Source organism: Pseudophryne corroboree, chromosome 6 (genome assembly GCF_028390025.1).
Source record: "Pseudophryne corroboree isolate aPseCor3 chromosome 6, aPseCor3.hap2, whole genome shotgun sequence".
Lineage (NCBI taxonomy): Eukaryota > Metazoa > Chordata > Amphibia > Anura > Myobatrachidae > Pseudophryne > Pseudophryne corroboree.
In genome coordinates this window covers 524,904,373-524,917,833 of record NC_086449.1, presented here as the reverse complement: position 1 = coordinate 524,917,833, position 13,461 = coordinate 524,904,373, and the positions used below count along the sequence as shown (strand labels likewise).

Genomic DNA, 13,461 nt, shown 5'->3' with positions numbered 1-13,461 from the left:
GTAACAATAGCAGCAACAGCTAACCATATAAGAGGCAACCTGCAGAAAAGTCAACGCACTGAGGTGGGCGCCCAATATACCTTATGGACTACGAGAAAAGGTTTTACATGTAGGTAATTAAAATCCTATTCTCTCTAGCATCCATAAGGGATATTGGGGAATTAGTATGATGGGGACGTCCCAAAGCTCCCAGAATGGGCAGGAATGTGTGGAGACGCCTGAAGCACCGCCTGCCCAAACTGGGTATCCTCTTTGGCCAGGGTATGAAACCTGTAGAACTTCACAAAGGTGTTATTCCGACCAGGTAGCAGCTCGGCATAGTTGCAAGGCAGAGACTCCACGGGCAGCCGCCCAGGAAGACCCCACCAATCTTTTAGAGTGGGCCTTCAGAGACTGTGGAACAGGTAAGGCTGCCGACACATAGGCCTGTTGTATAGTAAGTCTAAGCCAACAAGCAATGGACTGCTTTGAAGCAGGGCAACCCTTTTTCTGCGCATCATATAGCACGAACAAGGAATCCGTCTTTCTGATCCAAGCCGTTCTCTTGACATAGATCTTCAAGTCTCGCACAGCATCCAATGCCTCCGGAGGAGCAGAAGTGCCAGAACTTGACGGAACCACAATAGGTTGATTCAAGTGGAACGTAGACATAACCTTCAGTAGGAACTGCTGCCTAGTCCTGAGCTCCGCTCTGTCCTCGTAAAAGGACTTTTACACGATAAGGCCCCCAATTCTGAGACACGCCTAGCAGAATCAAGGGCCAGTAACATCACTGTCTTCCACATGAGGGACTTGTCTTCCACCATCAGATGTTCAAACCAGGAGGACTGTAGAAATTCCAAAACTACATTTAAATCCCAGGGTGCCATGGGCGGCACAAAAGGTTATATGTGAAGTACTCACTGCAAGAAGGTCTGAGCTTCTGGCAACACTACGAAACTTCTTCTGGTAGAAAAATGAGAGAACTGAAATCTGTACCTCAATGGAACCCAGTCATAAGCTGTTATCCACACCAGCCTGCAGGAAACGTCCCAAGTGGAACTACTCAGGCGGATACGTGCATTCCTCGCACCAAGAGACATATCTTCTCCAGATATGATGATAGTGTTTTGACGTCACAGGTTTCCTGGTCTGAACCATGATAGCAATAACCTTTTTGGAAAGGCCCTTTTGAGCTAGGATGTTCTGCTCAACCTCCATGCCGTCAAGCACAGTCGCTGTAAGTCAGGGTAGATGAACGGTCCTGGTTGAATAAGATCGCTTCTCAGTGGCAGAGGCCAAGGTTCTTCGACGGACAGGTACAGAAGATCCGCGTACCACGCCCTCCGTGGCCAATCTGGGGCAATCAGAATTGTCTGGACTCCGATTACTGATTCGCTTTCGCACCCTTGGGAGCAATGGAATCGGAGGAAACAGGTAGACCAGCCGGTAAGGACAAGGCGACATCAGTGCATCTACTGCCCTCAGCTGAGGGTCCCTGGTTCGGGAGCAATACCAATGAAGCTTCTTGTTGAGTCGAGAAGCCATCATGTCTATTTGTGGGCAGCCCCACCAGTCGATCTGCTGAAACACCTGATGGTTGAGCCTCCACTCTCCCGGGTGGAGATCGTGACTACTCAGGACAGGCATTCCCAACCGCGGTCCTCAAGGCACACCAACAGTGCAGGTTTTAGTGATATCCAGGCTTGAGCACAGGTGACTTAATTAGTAGCTCAGTTATTTTGATTTAACCATCTGTGCTGCAGCCTGGATATCTCTAAAACCTGCACTGTTGGTGTGCCTTGAGGACCGTGGTTGGGAATACCTGACTCAGGATGTCCGCTTCCCAGTTCCCAGGAAGTCCGCTTCCCAATTGTCTACTCCGGGAATGAAGATCGCAGACATTGCTCTAGCATTTTTTTTTCTGCCCACTTCTCGCATGCAGGTCCTGCTTTTTGTCCCTCCTTGCTGATTGATGTACGCCACTGCCATAGTGTTGTCCAACTGAACTTGGATCGCATGATCCCTGAGTAGAGGAGAGGCCTGAATCAGAGCATTGTAGATCGCCGAAGTTCCAGAATGTTGATCGGAAGGAGGGCTTCGTGGGCTGACCACCTGCCCTGGAACTGAGCCACCTTGGTGACAGCTCCCCATCCTCTCAGACTCGCATCTGTTGTGAGGAGGATCCAATCCTGAATCCCGAAACTTTGACCTTCCAGTAGGTTGGAGGACTGGTAGCTAGCACAGGAGGGAAATCGTGGCCTGAGATGACAGCCGTATTATCCGGTGCATCTGAAGATGTGAACCGGACCACTTGTTTAGGAGATCCAATTGAAATGTTCTGGCATGGAACCTTCCGTACTAGATCGACTCGTATGAGGCTACCATTTTCCCCAACAATCTTATGCAAAGACGGATGGATATTCGAGTAGGCCGGAGAACCATTCTGATCAACTCCTGAAGTGTTCTCGCTTTGTCCTCTGAAGGGAACACTTTCTGGGCCTAGTATCCAGCAACATTCCCAGGAACAGGAGCCTCTGAGTTGGCTCCAGGTGGGACTTTTATCACACCATGGGTGGATCCTCAATTTACAGAAGATGGATAGTGCGGTCTATATGGAGCAATAAAAGCTCCCTGGATCTCGCTTTTATCAAGAGATCGTCCAGATAAGGGACATCATCTCCGCCATCACCTTCGTGAACACCCTCAGCTGTGGACAGGCCGAAGGGTAGTGCCTGGAACTGGTAGTGATCGTTCAAGCAGGGCAAACTTCAGGTAAGCCTGGTGAGGTGGCCAAATCGGGATATGAAGAAAGGCATCCTTTATATCCAGGGAGACCATGAACTCCCATTCTTCCAGGCCCGCAATCACTGCTCGCAAGTATCCCATCTTGAAGTTGAAAACCTTTAGGTAAGGGTTCAAGGATTTTAGATTCAAAATGGGCCTTACCGAACCGTCCGGTTTCGGTACCATAAACAGGTTGGAGCAATAACTCTTTCCCTGTTGTTGCAGTGGCACTGGAACAATGACTTTGGACTGGAGCAGTTTGAGGATGGCCTGTTGCAAAGTAATACGTGTATCCTCCAAAGCTGGTAAGCTTGATTTGAAAAAATCATTGGGGAGGAGCGCTGTCGAACTCCAGCTTGCAGCTCTGAGAAATGAGTTCCTTTACCCAGGTATCCTGGCAGGAGCTTTCCCAGATGCTGCTGAAGTGACACAGCCGAACTCCCACCTCAAGATTCCCTCGGGGTCGGTCGGCACCGTCATGCTGAGGCCTTGGTGGAAGCTGAACTGGTGCTCTCCTGAGAACCTGCGATTGCTGGTTTTCTTGTTTTACCTTTGGTGCCTCTAGCCGCATTGGAGGCACCTCTGGCCGTAGATCTAAATCTATTAGACCGAAAGGACTGGGTAGACGGTCCCGGGTAGGAACGTCAAGCCAGCGGGGCCCAAGAGTGGAGAAACCTGGATTTCCCTGCAGTAACTTTAGAAATCCACGTATCCAATTCCACCCCGAAGAGCCAAGCCCCTGAAAAAGGGAGAGACTCTACACTGAGCTTGGACTGCGTCCTCTATCCACTGACGCAACCACAAAGCTGCACGCCGACACTGCCATAGCAGTGGTCCTAGCATTAATATTGCCTATCTCCTTGAGAGAGTCACACAGGACGCGTGCAGTGTCCTGAATGTGTTTTAGGAGAGTCACCATAGTGACCAGGGACATATCACCTGAGAGGCCCTCCTGAATTTGAGTAGCCCACGTATGAATGGCATGAGACATCCAGCAACCCGCTATGACCGGTCTTTGTGATATACCCACTGATGTGTAGATAGAAAAATAGAGACTACACTGAAGTCTATCCCCAGGGTCCTTTATGGTAAAGGAGCCCGGAGCTGGCAGTACCGCCTTTTTAGATAGGCGAGAGACTGATAAGTCAGCAGCCGGGGGTTCTTCACAGATTTTTCTGCTTTCAGGAGCAAAATGGGAAAGTGTGCAAGAACCGTTTTGACACTTGGTATTTTATATCTGGAATTTTCCAGCCTAACTTAAAACTTAACTAACTCTGCAGAATCAGGGAAAGTGACACAGAGTTTGTTCTGTGTTAAGAAAAACGACTGCTGTGCAGCAGCGTCCTCTAGAGGAAGTTTTAACACGTCCCGTATAGCTAGAATGTGTAGAAGGGGAATCCCCAGTAACAGGATCTAATTCCTCCCCCTCCTCCTGTATTTCCTCATCCGAGTCTGAAAGTAAAGCAGGTAACCCACGCTTCTGTGGTCCTTATCTAGAGAGGGGGGGCTGTGGAACATCTGCCCTTGCAGCTAGGTCTGCAACAGCCTGCTGCGGTTGTTGAGTTTTCTGAGTATCAGCAGTGAGCCGAGATGACATATCTGACATCATGGATTTTATGGCACCTAGCCAGGAAGGCTCTTGACCCTCCCCCCCAACCCCCTCACTGAGTTGTGAGGACTGGCTGCATTGTTCACATGATATGGAACCAGATGTAGAGGGAGAGAATGTAGTGTGACATACACTGCATAATTGGTGTTTTACCATATTTACAGTAAACAACACTTATATACACATACACACAGACAAGTAATACTATAGCAAGCCTGCCCTTACTATATGTGAGAGGGAGACAGAGAGAAGGGAACAGCACACCCAAGCTAAACAGCCCCAGTGAGGCTGCAAGCTGTTATATCACAGTGTAACACTGGAGTATTAGTCCTTTTCAGGATACATATTGTATACAATAGCGACGCTCCCCCTTTGCTACACCCCAGCACCAGTTTTCCTGCATATCCTGAGTGTCTGGAGGAGCAGTGTGTGCCTGCTGCTGCCGCTGTGAGCAGAGGAAGGCGCCAAAACGCCATTGGTCCCGCTCTGAGGAAGCTCCGCCCCCTGTAATGGCGCCGGAGCTTCAGTGATATTTATACTGGCAAAGTCTCCATATAAGTGTAAAACATCACAGCAAGTGTTAGTTTTCACTACCGCTGCCAGTATACACAGGGGAGCCATAGCGAGTCCTGCCCCAGGAAGGTCCCGTGTGCCTCCCCTGCATCTTTGCCACACCAAGAACCAGGGGACCACCCTAGCGGGGCCCCCGGTTTGTGCTTACCACTGTCGTCACCTTCAGGCAATGTTAGGGGTGTGCAGTGTGCTGCGACTGTGACCGCTAAGGTGCAGTGCCCTGCTGAACAACCATCCCACTGCCTGTGGGAGGGGGCATAGAGGGGAGGAGCCAGCACACCCAGTGAAGAAATTTAAAGTGCACCGGCTCCTTTGGACCCCGTCTATACATCATCCTAATTCCCCAATATCCCTCTTACAGTCCTAGTTATTCTCTCTATAGTTAAGAAACAGCTCCATCAACTTTTGTCATATTGTGGAGGAGATTTATCAAAGCTTGGAAAGATGTAAACTGGAGAGAGATACAGTACCAACTTTATCTCTCTCCACTTTACCTCTCTCTGAGCTTTGATAGATGTATCCAAAATTAGTTTAAAGACAAAGGTCAGCTCAGGCAGCTAACAAGGAAGGTCAGTATCCAGGCAGGAGTTGCAACAATAGGACTGAAATGATAGAGAGTGCAGGGTGATAGATTGCTGGTTATTTGCAAAGAATCTGCATCTCCACTTTGACTGGTTTCTCCCATGGTTGGTGTGAGGCTGTTTATCTGGCTTAATCGATGTCTCAAATAACTATTTTTAAAAGTAGGCTGACATTTCAGTTGAAAGCTTGGCCTTAAGAAACCCTGGTTTTCTCCACAGACAACCTTGCTGCTACCAGCACAGAGAATATTAGGCTTTAGCAAAAGTCAAGGATCCTTGCGTTGAAAGGAGATGCAAACATTAGATGTCATACTTTATTCAGTACTACTGATGTGTCTTCATACACCTTTTCTACAGTCGGGCCAAAGAGCTCCGCTTGACACGCCAGGTCACGTAAGACACTGCTAGCATCTGGAGTCTTTTTTGCTTCCTTTTACCCGAATAAATTTGTCTTAGTTGTGACACGATGCTGCCAGGAGACTGTGTTGATTAATTGGATATATGACACTTGTATATGTAGGTGCAAAAAAAAAAAAAAAAAGACGTCCGGTGCTAGTGGAGGTAAATGGAGGACTCCTAATTTTTGTACAGCATTGATGTTTTCCAAGAAAGGATTTGAAAAGTAAAGAACAGTTCTGAAGGCACCGGAATACCAAAGGATGGCTGGTAGACAGCAAATCCACAGAGAGAATGGGAACAAGGGCAGAGGTGGTTACATTTAAGCGGGTTCTGGTTAACAGAATCCAGATTCAACGGTCTTGTGGTTCCACACTCAGCCACAACTATTACAGCTTATCACACTCAGAGAAAGGCTGCCAAGCAAATAAGATGACAAGTGAATTTCTGTGCCTCCAGACCACTAACACAACACATAAACAGGCTTTCTCCTGCCTAATGCGGCTCATAAACCATACCCAAGTGCATTGAGATGCAGACAAGGCATAGATGAATGATGCGAAATCCACAGAGCAGGATTAGGTTGTAGGCTTTTGTACTTATTTTGCTTATAAACAAAAAGGGGGAATAGTAATATACATTGCGGGGAGGGCGTTAATATGTACAGCCCAGTTGCCATACAAGATCTGAGAAGATGGGGAAGCTGAGCTGGTAAACAGATGTACACAGGATACGATGCTTGTTAGTCCATTAACAACTAGGCCTCCATCCATACTATGTTTTTAATGTATAGTATATTAGATGTAGTAGGGTCTTAAAGCCCCATGCCAAGCTTACCATAATGCTGGAACAGCATATTTTACTTAATTCTACATATCTTAGCTTATGTATAGATACTGTAAGTATAAATATTTGGTACCTGAACAAGCCAGTTAGGGTTTGGTGTAAGATTTTGGGTGTGTACTAATGGCAAGAAAGGAACTATGGAAAATTATTAAAAACATTTTTTTCCCCATTTTACCAGATATTCGCTACGCAATGACAGTAAAAGAAAAAAAATCTGAGTCCCAAAAACAATATAAGATTCATCTGGGTACACTATGAAATAAAAACAAGAGTCTTTCCTGGTTACACTGGCACACTAACTGAACATGACATTAAGAAAATCTAGAAGTGTGAAAATTTTTCTTAATATTAATGGCAAGTTATTGGCAGAGGGTGACAAAGGAAATCTTTTACAGCAGTTCATGTAAATATTTAAAACACATTATAAAAGTATTTTGCATAAAGCTTTCTATGTATACAGTAACATAGGAATGCTACATTTACACTAGTAAAGAGTGAAACAAAAGTGATGCTGTAGCAACTACAGAACAATTAGTTATGTCTGGATAGCATAACACTCACACATAAGCACAGGGGCTGATTAATGGGGGAGAATTCAATTAGCCGCAATAATTTACCACTGGTAATTGACCCCCCAGGGCTATCCAATTAGCCCGGAAGTCAGCCAGTCGCAACCATTATCTGTTTTTTTTGGGACCTCAGAAGGCTCCAAAACTAAATCCCTGATAAACAGCCACGATCGCGGAACTGAAAACACATAGGTCCGTGAACTTATCACAGATGCTGTATGTTTTCTCCTGAAAACAGATAATTTTTCAGATGTACAACCGGGCTCTAATTGAATTCCTCACACCCTCAAAATAACACAGAAAAGTTCATAAAATCTCGAAAGTGTCAAATATTTTGCACTCAAAAAATGAATCAGGGCCAACCGAACTCCCCCCTATTTCTCATTCAATAAAAGTAAGAGAGAGTCATTTTACTGTAGATAACTTTTTTTTGCTTGCCACAAACTCTTTTTGGGATCTGTGCATCTACAGTATAGAAGTTAAATAGGAAACCAAAATGAGTGGGCAGTGATACAACAATAACTACAGACTATGGGGGTCATTCTGACCTGATTGCACACTGACGTTTTTCGCAGTGCAGCGATCAGGTCACTACTGCGCATGCACCGCAATGCGCAGGCGTGTCGTACGGATACAAAGCGGATCGTTGCTGGGCGATGAATTTAACGAAGAATCCATTCGCAGAGCCGATCGCAAGAAGATTGACAGGAAGAAGGCGTTTATGGGTGTCAACTGACCATTTTCAGGGAGCGGTTGGAAAAACGCAGGAGTGTCCAAGTGTTTGAAGGGCGGGTGTCTGATGTCAATTCCGGGACCGGACAGGCTGAAGTGATCGCAGCGGCTAAGTTCAGACCTACTCAGAAACTGCACAAACTATTTTTGTAGTGCTCGGCTGCACAGGCGTTCGCACACTTGCAAAGCTAAAATACACTCCCCTGTGGGCGGCGACTATGCGTTCGCACGGCTGCTAAAAACAGCTAGCGAGCAATCAACTCGGAATGACCCCCTATGTACAATGCAAGTTCTGCTCAAAGTTGTGAGAAACAATAACAGTCAGCTTCCAGGAGAACTCTAAAGAGTTGACTGAATTCAGTACGAGGTTTGGTGTGTAGCTCCACTGTTTTTCAGGCCATTAAGGCACAGACATTTTATTTGGATTTAGCTCACACCTCTATAAGACAGACTTCCCTGACTGCATATTCCAACAGAACTTCGCCGCTAAAGGGGGGTACACATGGAGAGATCCGTGCTTAAAATCTAAGCAATCTTGCTAGATTGCTTAGATTTAAAGCACGGATCTGCCGTGTGTATGCCCTCCAGCGATAGGCATCGCTATCGCCGGTGCTAGATTGAGCCTGCATGCAGGCTCAATCTAGCGGGTCGCTCACTTCACCGTTGTGTGAAGTGAGCTGCACCCCGTCGGCTTTCCCCCTCGCTCAGCACATCGCGCTGTGCTGAGCGGGGTGAGAGATGTGTGCTGAGCGGTCTGTGTTAAGATCGCTCAGCACACATCTCTCCCGTGAGTACCCCCCTTAACTGTAGCACTACCCTAAGGGCTGGGGGGAAAGATAAAGTGGAGAGAGATTAAGTAGCAACAATCAGTTCCTGTCACTTTACAATCTGTGTTTGAAAATTAACAGGCGATGATTGGTTTGTACTTTACCTCTCTACACTTTCTCCAGGTTTTAATACAGATCCCTAAATGGGAAATTAATGATAATATAGGATGGTGAGCAAAGTAAATAGCAGTTAATAAAATCCATACCAACCTTGGCCATGTTGGCATCTATATCCAAGTCGTAATGCGTTTGAAGTTTCATTAGCGGTACTGTAAAAAAAATATATTTTGATTAAACTGACAGCTTACCTTTAAATGATCATTTTATTTTACTTTTGTTATAATTAGATTTAATAATTATATATAGTGTAGTGACCACACCATGCAAGAGTCAAGAGAAATGTCTTTAAAAAAAAAATGTAGATTGTTTTTGCCACTTTTTAATGCAATATTTCCATGTATTGCAAATTCAGCAAAACAGACAAATAACGAATATGATAAGCTAGTATGCAAGGATTAAGAGGTTAGGAGGAAGAGAAAAGTAGTGCAAAGAATACACACTAACTGATTATTAAAATGCCCATCACCTACACCCAGCAAGAGGCAGCCATTACCTACACCCAACAAGAGGCAGCCATACTGGTTCAGGCCAAAATATGTGCGCAACAATTGTGTCTAAGTGATTGGTGCATATAGCTGAAATTACTCAGGAAACTTTTACATTATTGTATTAATTCTCCAACTTACTTTCCTCATATCGTAGCCCAATGATGGTCACCATCTCTCTTGTGATCACAATAATAGGGTTTTCTTCTGTGGTCAAAGGGAAGTGCTGGGCCAGTCTGCCTGCTTCTAATACCAGTCTTCTTCCTTCATAGAGCAGCTCTTGGTTCTGGGATGGGATCTTTGTCTGCTTATACACCAGGTCATGGAACTCTGCTGGCCTGTTACACATTACAAGACACCATAACTAACACCACAAACACTGGAGCATGTCCCAATAAATTCTTGTAAACTGAATTTTGCATGTTTTCATTTATGGTCTAGTGTTAAAATGGTCTAGTGTTAAATGGTCAGTGCTGCAAAGAGTGAGGACTCGGGAGAGTGGGTACTAATTACCCTTGCCCGGGCTTACTAGGGCCAGCTCCCCCCCTCCCACCACCCGAACTTGCCCTGCTCTGGTAAGAGTCTCTCGTCTGCAGTGACATCTTTAAGATGGTACTGTGCCAGAGACTTTGCTCTCTAGTGCACATGCACAATCTTCCTGAATATCACTGGGAATTAAGCCACACCATACAGCAGGCTTTTTTCAACCAGTGTGCCGCGACCAGTTGCAAGGTGTGCCGCGGAGGATCAGGATCAATCATGCCCCAGCCATAACTTATGCCTTGGTGACGCGACGGTGTGATATCATAGGTCACAGCCGCCACGTCTCACCACCCAGCCAGCCCACACATCTTCCAGTTCCCGCCTGCATACCCAGCTTTCCTTGCCCACCCACATCCACACCTGCCCGACCGCCCGCTGCTCAGAACTCGCAGCACTCCACTATGAACAACCACCGCCACTGAGGGACAGGGAGGAGGACAGCTGACCGGTAGGGGATAATATTTGTTATGTTATTTCTCCTATGGGGAACAATAGGATTTATGGGGGGAACAATGTGAATACAGGTTGAGTATCCCATATCCAAATATTCCGAAATACGGAATATTCCGAAATACGGACTTTTTTGAGTGAGAGTGAAATAATGAAACCTTTGTTTTTTGATGGCTCAATGTACACAAACTTTGTTTATTACCCAAAGTTATTAAAAATACTGTATTAAATGACCTTCAGGCTGTGTGTATAAGGTGTATATGAAACATAAATGAGTTGTGTGAATGTACACACTTTATTTAATGCACAAAGTTGTAAAAAATATTGGCTAAAATTACCTTCAGGCTGTGTGTATAAGGTGTATATGTAACATAAATGCATTCTGTGCTTAGATTTAGGTCCCATCACCATGATATCTCATTATGGTTTGCAATTATTCCAAAATACGGAAAAATCCGATATCCAAAATACCTCTGGTCCCAAGCATTTTGGATAAGGGATACTCAACCTGTAATTCATGTGGGAAGCAAAAGGATTTATGTAGGGAGCAACATGATTTATGTGGGTAGCAATGTGATTGTTTTTTCTGTGTAGGCCAATGTATGTGTGGATTTGTTTTTTACTGTGAGGGCCAATGTGTGTTTTTTCTTCTTCGTTTTTTTCTGTGGGGGAACTGATGGTGCGTCTTGGCAATTTTAAAATATTGTTCGGTGTGCCGCGAGTAAAAAAAAGTTGAAAATCACTGCCACACAGTATCTTGGGGTGGTCTTCAGTATGCCGGCTGTCGGTATCCCGGCGCACAGTATACCGGCGTCAGAATCCCGACAGCCGGCATACTGACACTTATTCTCCCTCGTGGGGGTCCACGACCCCCTTGGAGGGAGAATAAAATAGCGCGCCACCGTGCCCGCAGCGTGGCGAGCGCAGCGAGCCCGCAAGGGGCTCATTTGCGCTCGCCACACTGTCGGTAAGCCGGCGGTCGGGCTCCCGGCGCCGGTATGCTGGTCGCCGGGAGCCCGACCGCCGGCATTCCATACCACACCCAGTATCTTGGCCTGTCAAACTTCTATATAGCCCTGACAATGGTTTAAACTGTATCAAGTGGTGACCACATTCTTGGGACTCTAAATGTATACTGTATTATAATTTGCAATTGCTACATTACAATTACCACTAAAAAATTTAACATTTTTAAACCTTTCCGGCATAGACAACTTTTTGCAACATGTATAGGCTTACGTTTTACAATTGGTAATGTTCATATTTTTTAGACTAGCCAATCAAAGTGTAGATTTATTTTATGTATATAATGTTTTGTTAGTTACAAAAGTAGTTTTTTAAACAGTCTAATAAAATATTATTTCTAACATAATGAATACAGACACAATAAAATGTAAATTAAAAAATATATATTTTTGACATACAATAGCAGGTGATTCTTATAATTTCTCATTTAACACTATGGGGTATATGCAATTGCGGTCGAAATCCGGCTGGAATTCGACCGTTTTTTAATTCGACACAATTCGACAGTCAGACACCCTCCCGCCGGGACCCGAATTCGACATATTAAAAAAAAAAACGGATTCGACAGTCCCGCTGTCGAAAAACGGACCAATTGACGATAGTGTGCGTCCTGGATTTGACTTCATGGACGGTACAAAAGGGTGTAAAAAATCCTGAAAAAAAATGCGTGGCGTCCCCCCTCCTAAGCATAACCAGCCTCGGGCTCTTTGAGCCAGTCCTGGTTGTAAAAATACGGGGGGGGGGAAATGACAGGGGATCCCCCGTATTTTCACAACCAGCACCGGGCTCTGCGTCCGGTCCTGGTGCCAAAAATACAGGGGACAAAAAACGTAGGGGTCCCCCGTATTTTTAACACCAGCACCGGGCTCCACTAGTCCGAGAGATAATGCCACAGCCGGGGGATACTTTTATATCTGTCCCTGCGGCCGTGGCATTAAATCACTAACTAGTCACCCCTGGCCGGGGTACCCTGGAGGAGTGGGGACCCCTTAAATCAAGGGGTGTCCCCCCCTCTTCAGCCACCCAAGGGCCAGGGGTGAAGCCCGAGGCTGTCCCCCTGATCCAAGGGCTGCGGATGGGGGGCTGATAGCCAAGTGACAAAAATAAAGAATATTGTTTTTTGTAGCAGAACTACAAGTCCCAGCAAGCCTCCCCCACAAGCTGGTACTTGGAGAACCACAAGTACCAGCATGCGGGGGGAAACGGGCCCGCTGGTACCTGTAGTTCTACTGCAAAAAAAATACCCAAATAAAAACAGTACACGCACACCGTGATAGTAAAACTTTATTACATATATGCACGCCGACACACACATACTTACCTATGTTCACACGCCGACTCGGTCCACTTCTCCAAGTAGAATCCACGGGGTACCTGAAAATAAAATTATACTCCCCAAAATCCTGTGTAGATCTGTCCTCTTCAGAGCTTGTAATCCACGTACTTGGCAAAATAATAAAACGCAAAAACCCGGACCACGCACTGAAAGGGGTCCCATGTTTACACATGGGACCCCTTTCCCCGACTGCTGAGACCCCCCGTGACTCCTGTCACAGAGGGTCCCTTCGGCCAATCAGGGAGCGCCACGTCGTGGCACTCTCCTGATTGGCTGTGCGCGTCTGAGCTGTCAGACGGAGCATAGCACTATGCCGCTTCATTATCTTCAATGGTGGGAACTTTGCGGTCAGCGGTTGACAGCGAGTAACCTCACCGCTGACCGCAAAGTTCCCACCATTGAAGATAATGGAGCGGCATAGTGCTATGCGCCGTCTGACAGCTCAGACGCGCACAGCCAATCAGGAGAGTGTTACGACGTGGCGCTCCCTGATTGGCCGAAGGGACCCTCTGTGACAGGAGTCACGGGGGGTCTCAGCAGTCGGGGAAAGGGGACCCATGTGTAAACATGGGACCCCTTTCAGTGCGTGGTCCGGGTTTTTG

At 46.2% G+C, this 13,461-nt stretch overlaps 1 protein-coding gene across 2 annotated transcripts in view; it reads right to left on the bottom strand.

Annotated features, from left to right (window-relative positions):
• Nucleotides 1-13,461, bottom strand: part of TBK1 (TANK binding kinase 1) — a 150,417-nt gene that overhangs the window by 57,923 nt on the left and 79,033 nt on the right. For both annotated transcript variants that reach the window (XM_063927542.1, XM_063927541.1), the window contains 2 exons: nt 9,646-9,842; nt 9,110-9,168 (listed from right to left, as the gene is read on the bottom strand). In XM_063927542.1, coding sequence (XP_063783612.1) covers nt 9,110-9,168; nt 9,646-9,842 — 256 coding nt within the window. The remainder of the gene's footprint in view (nt 1-9,109; nt 9,169-9,645; nt 9,843-13,461) is intronic.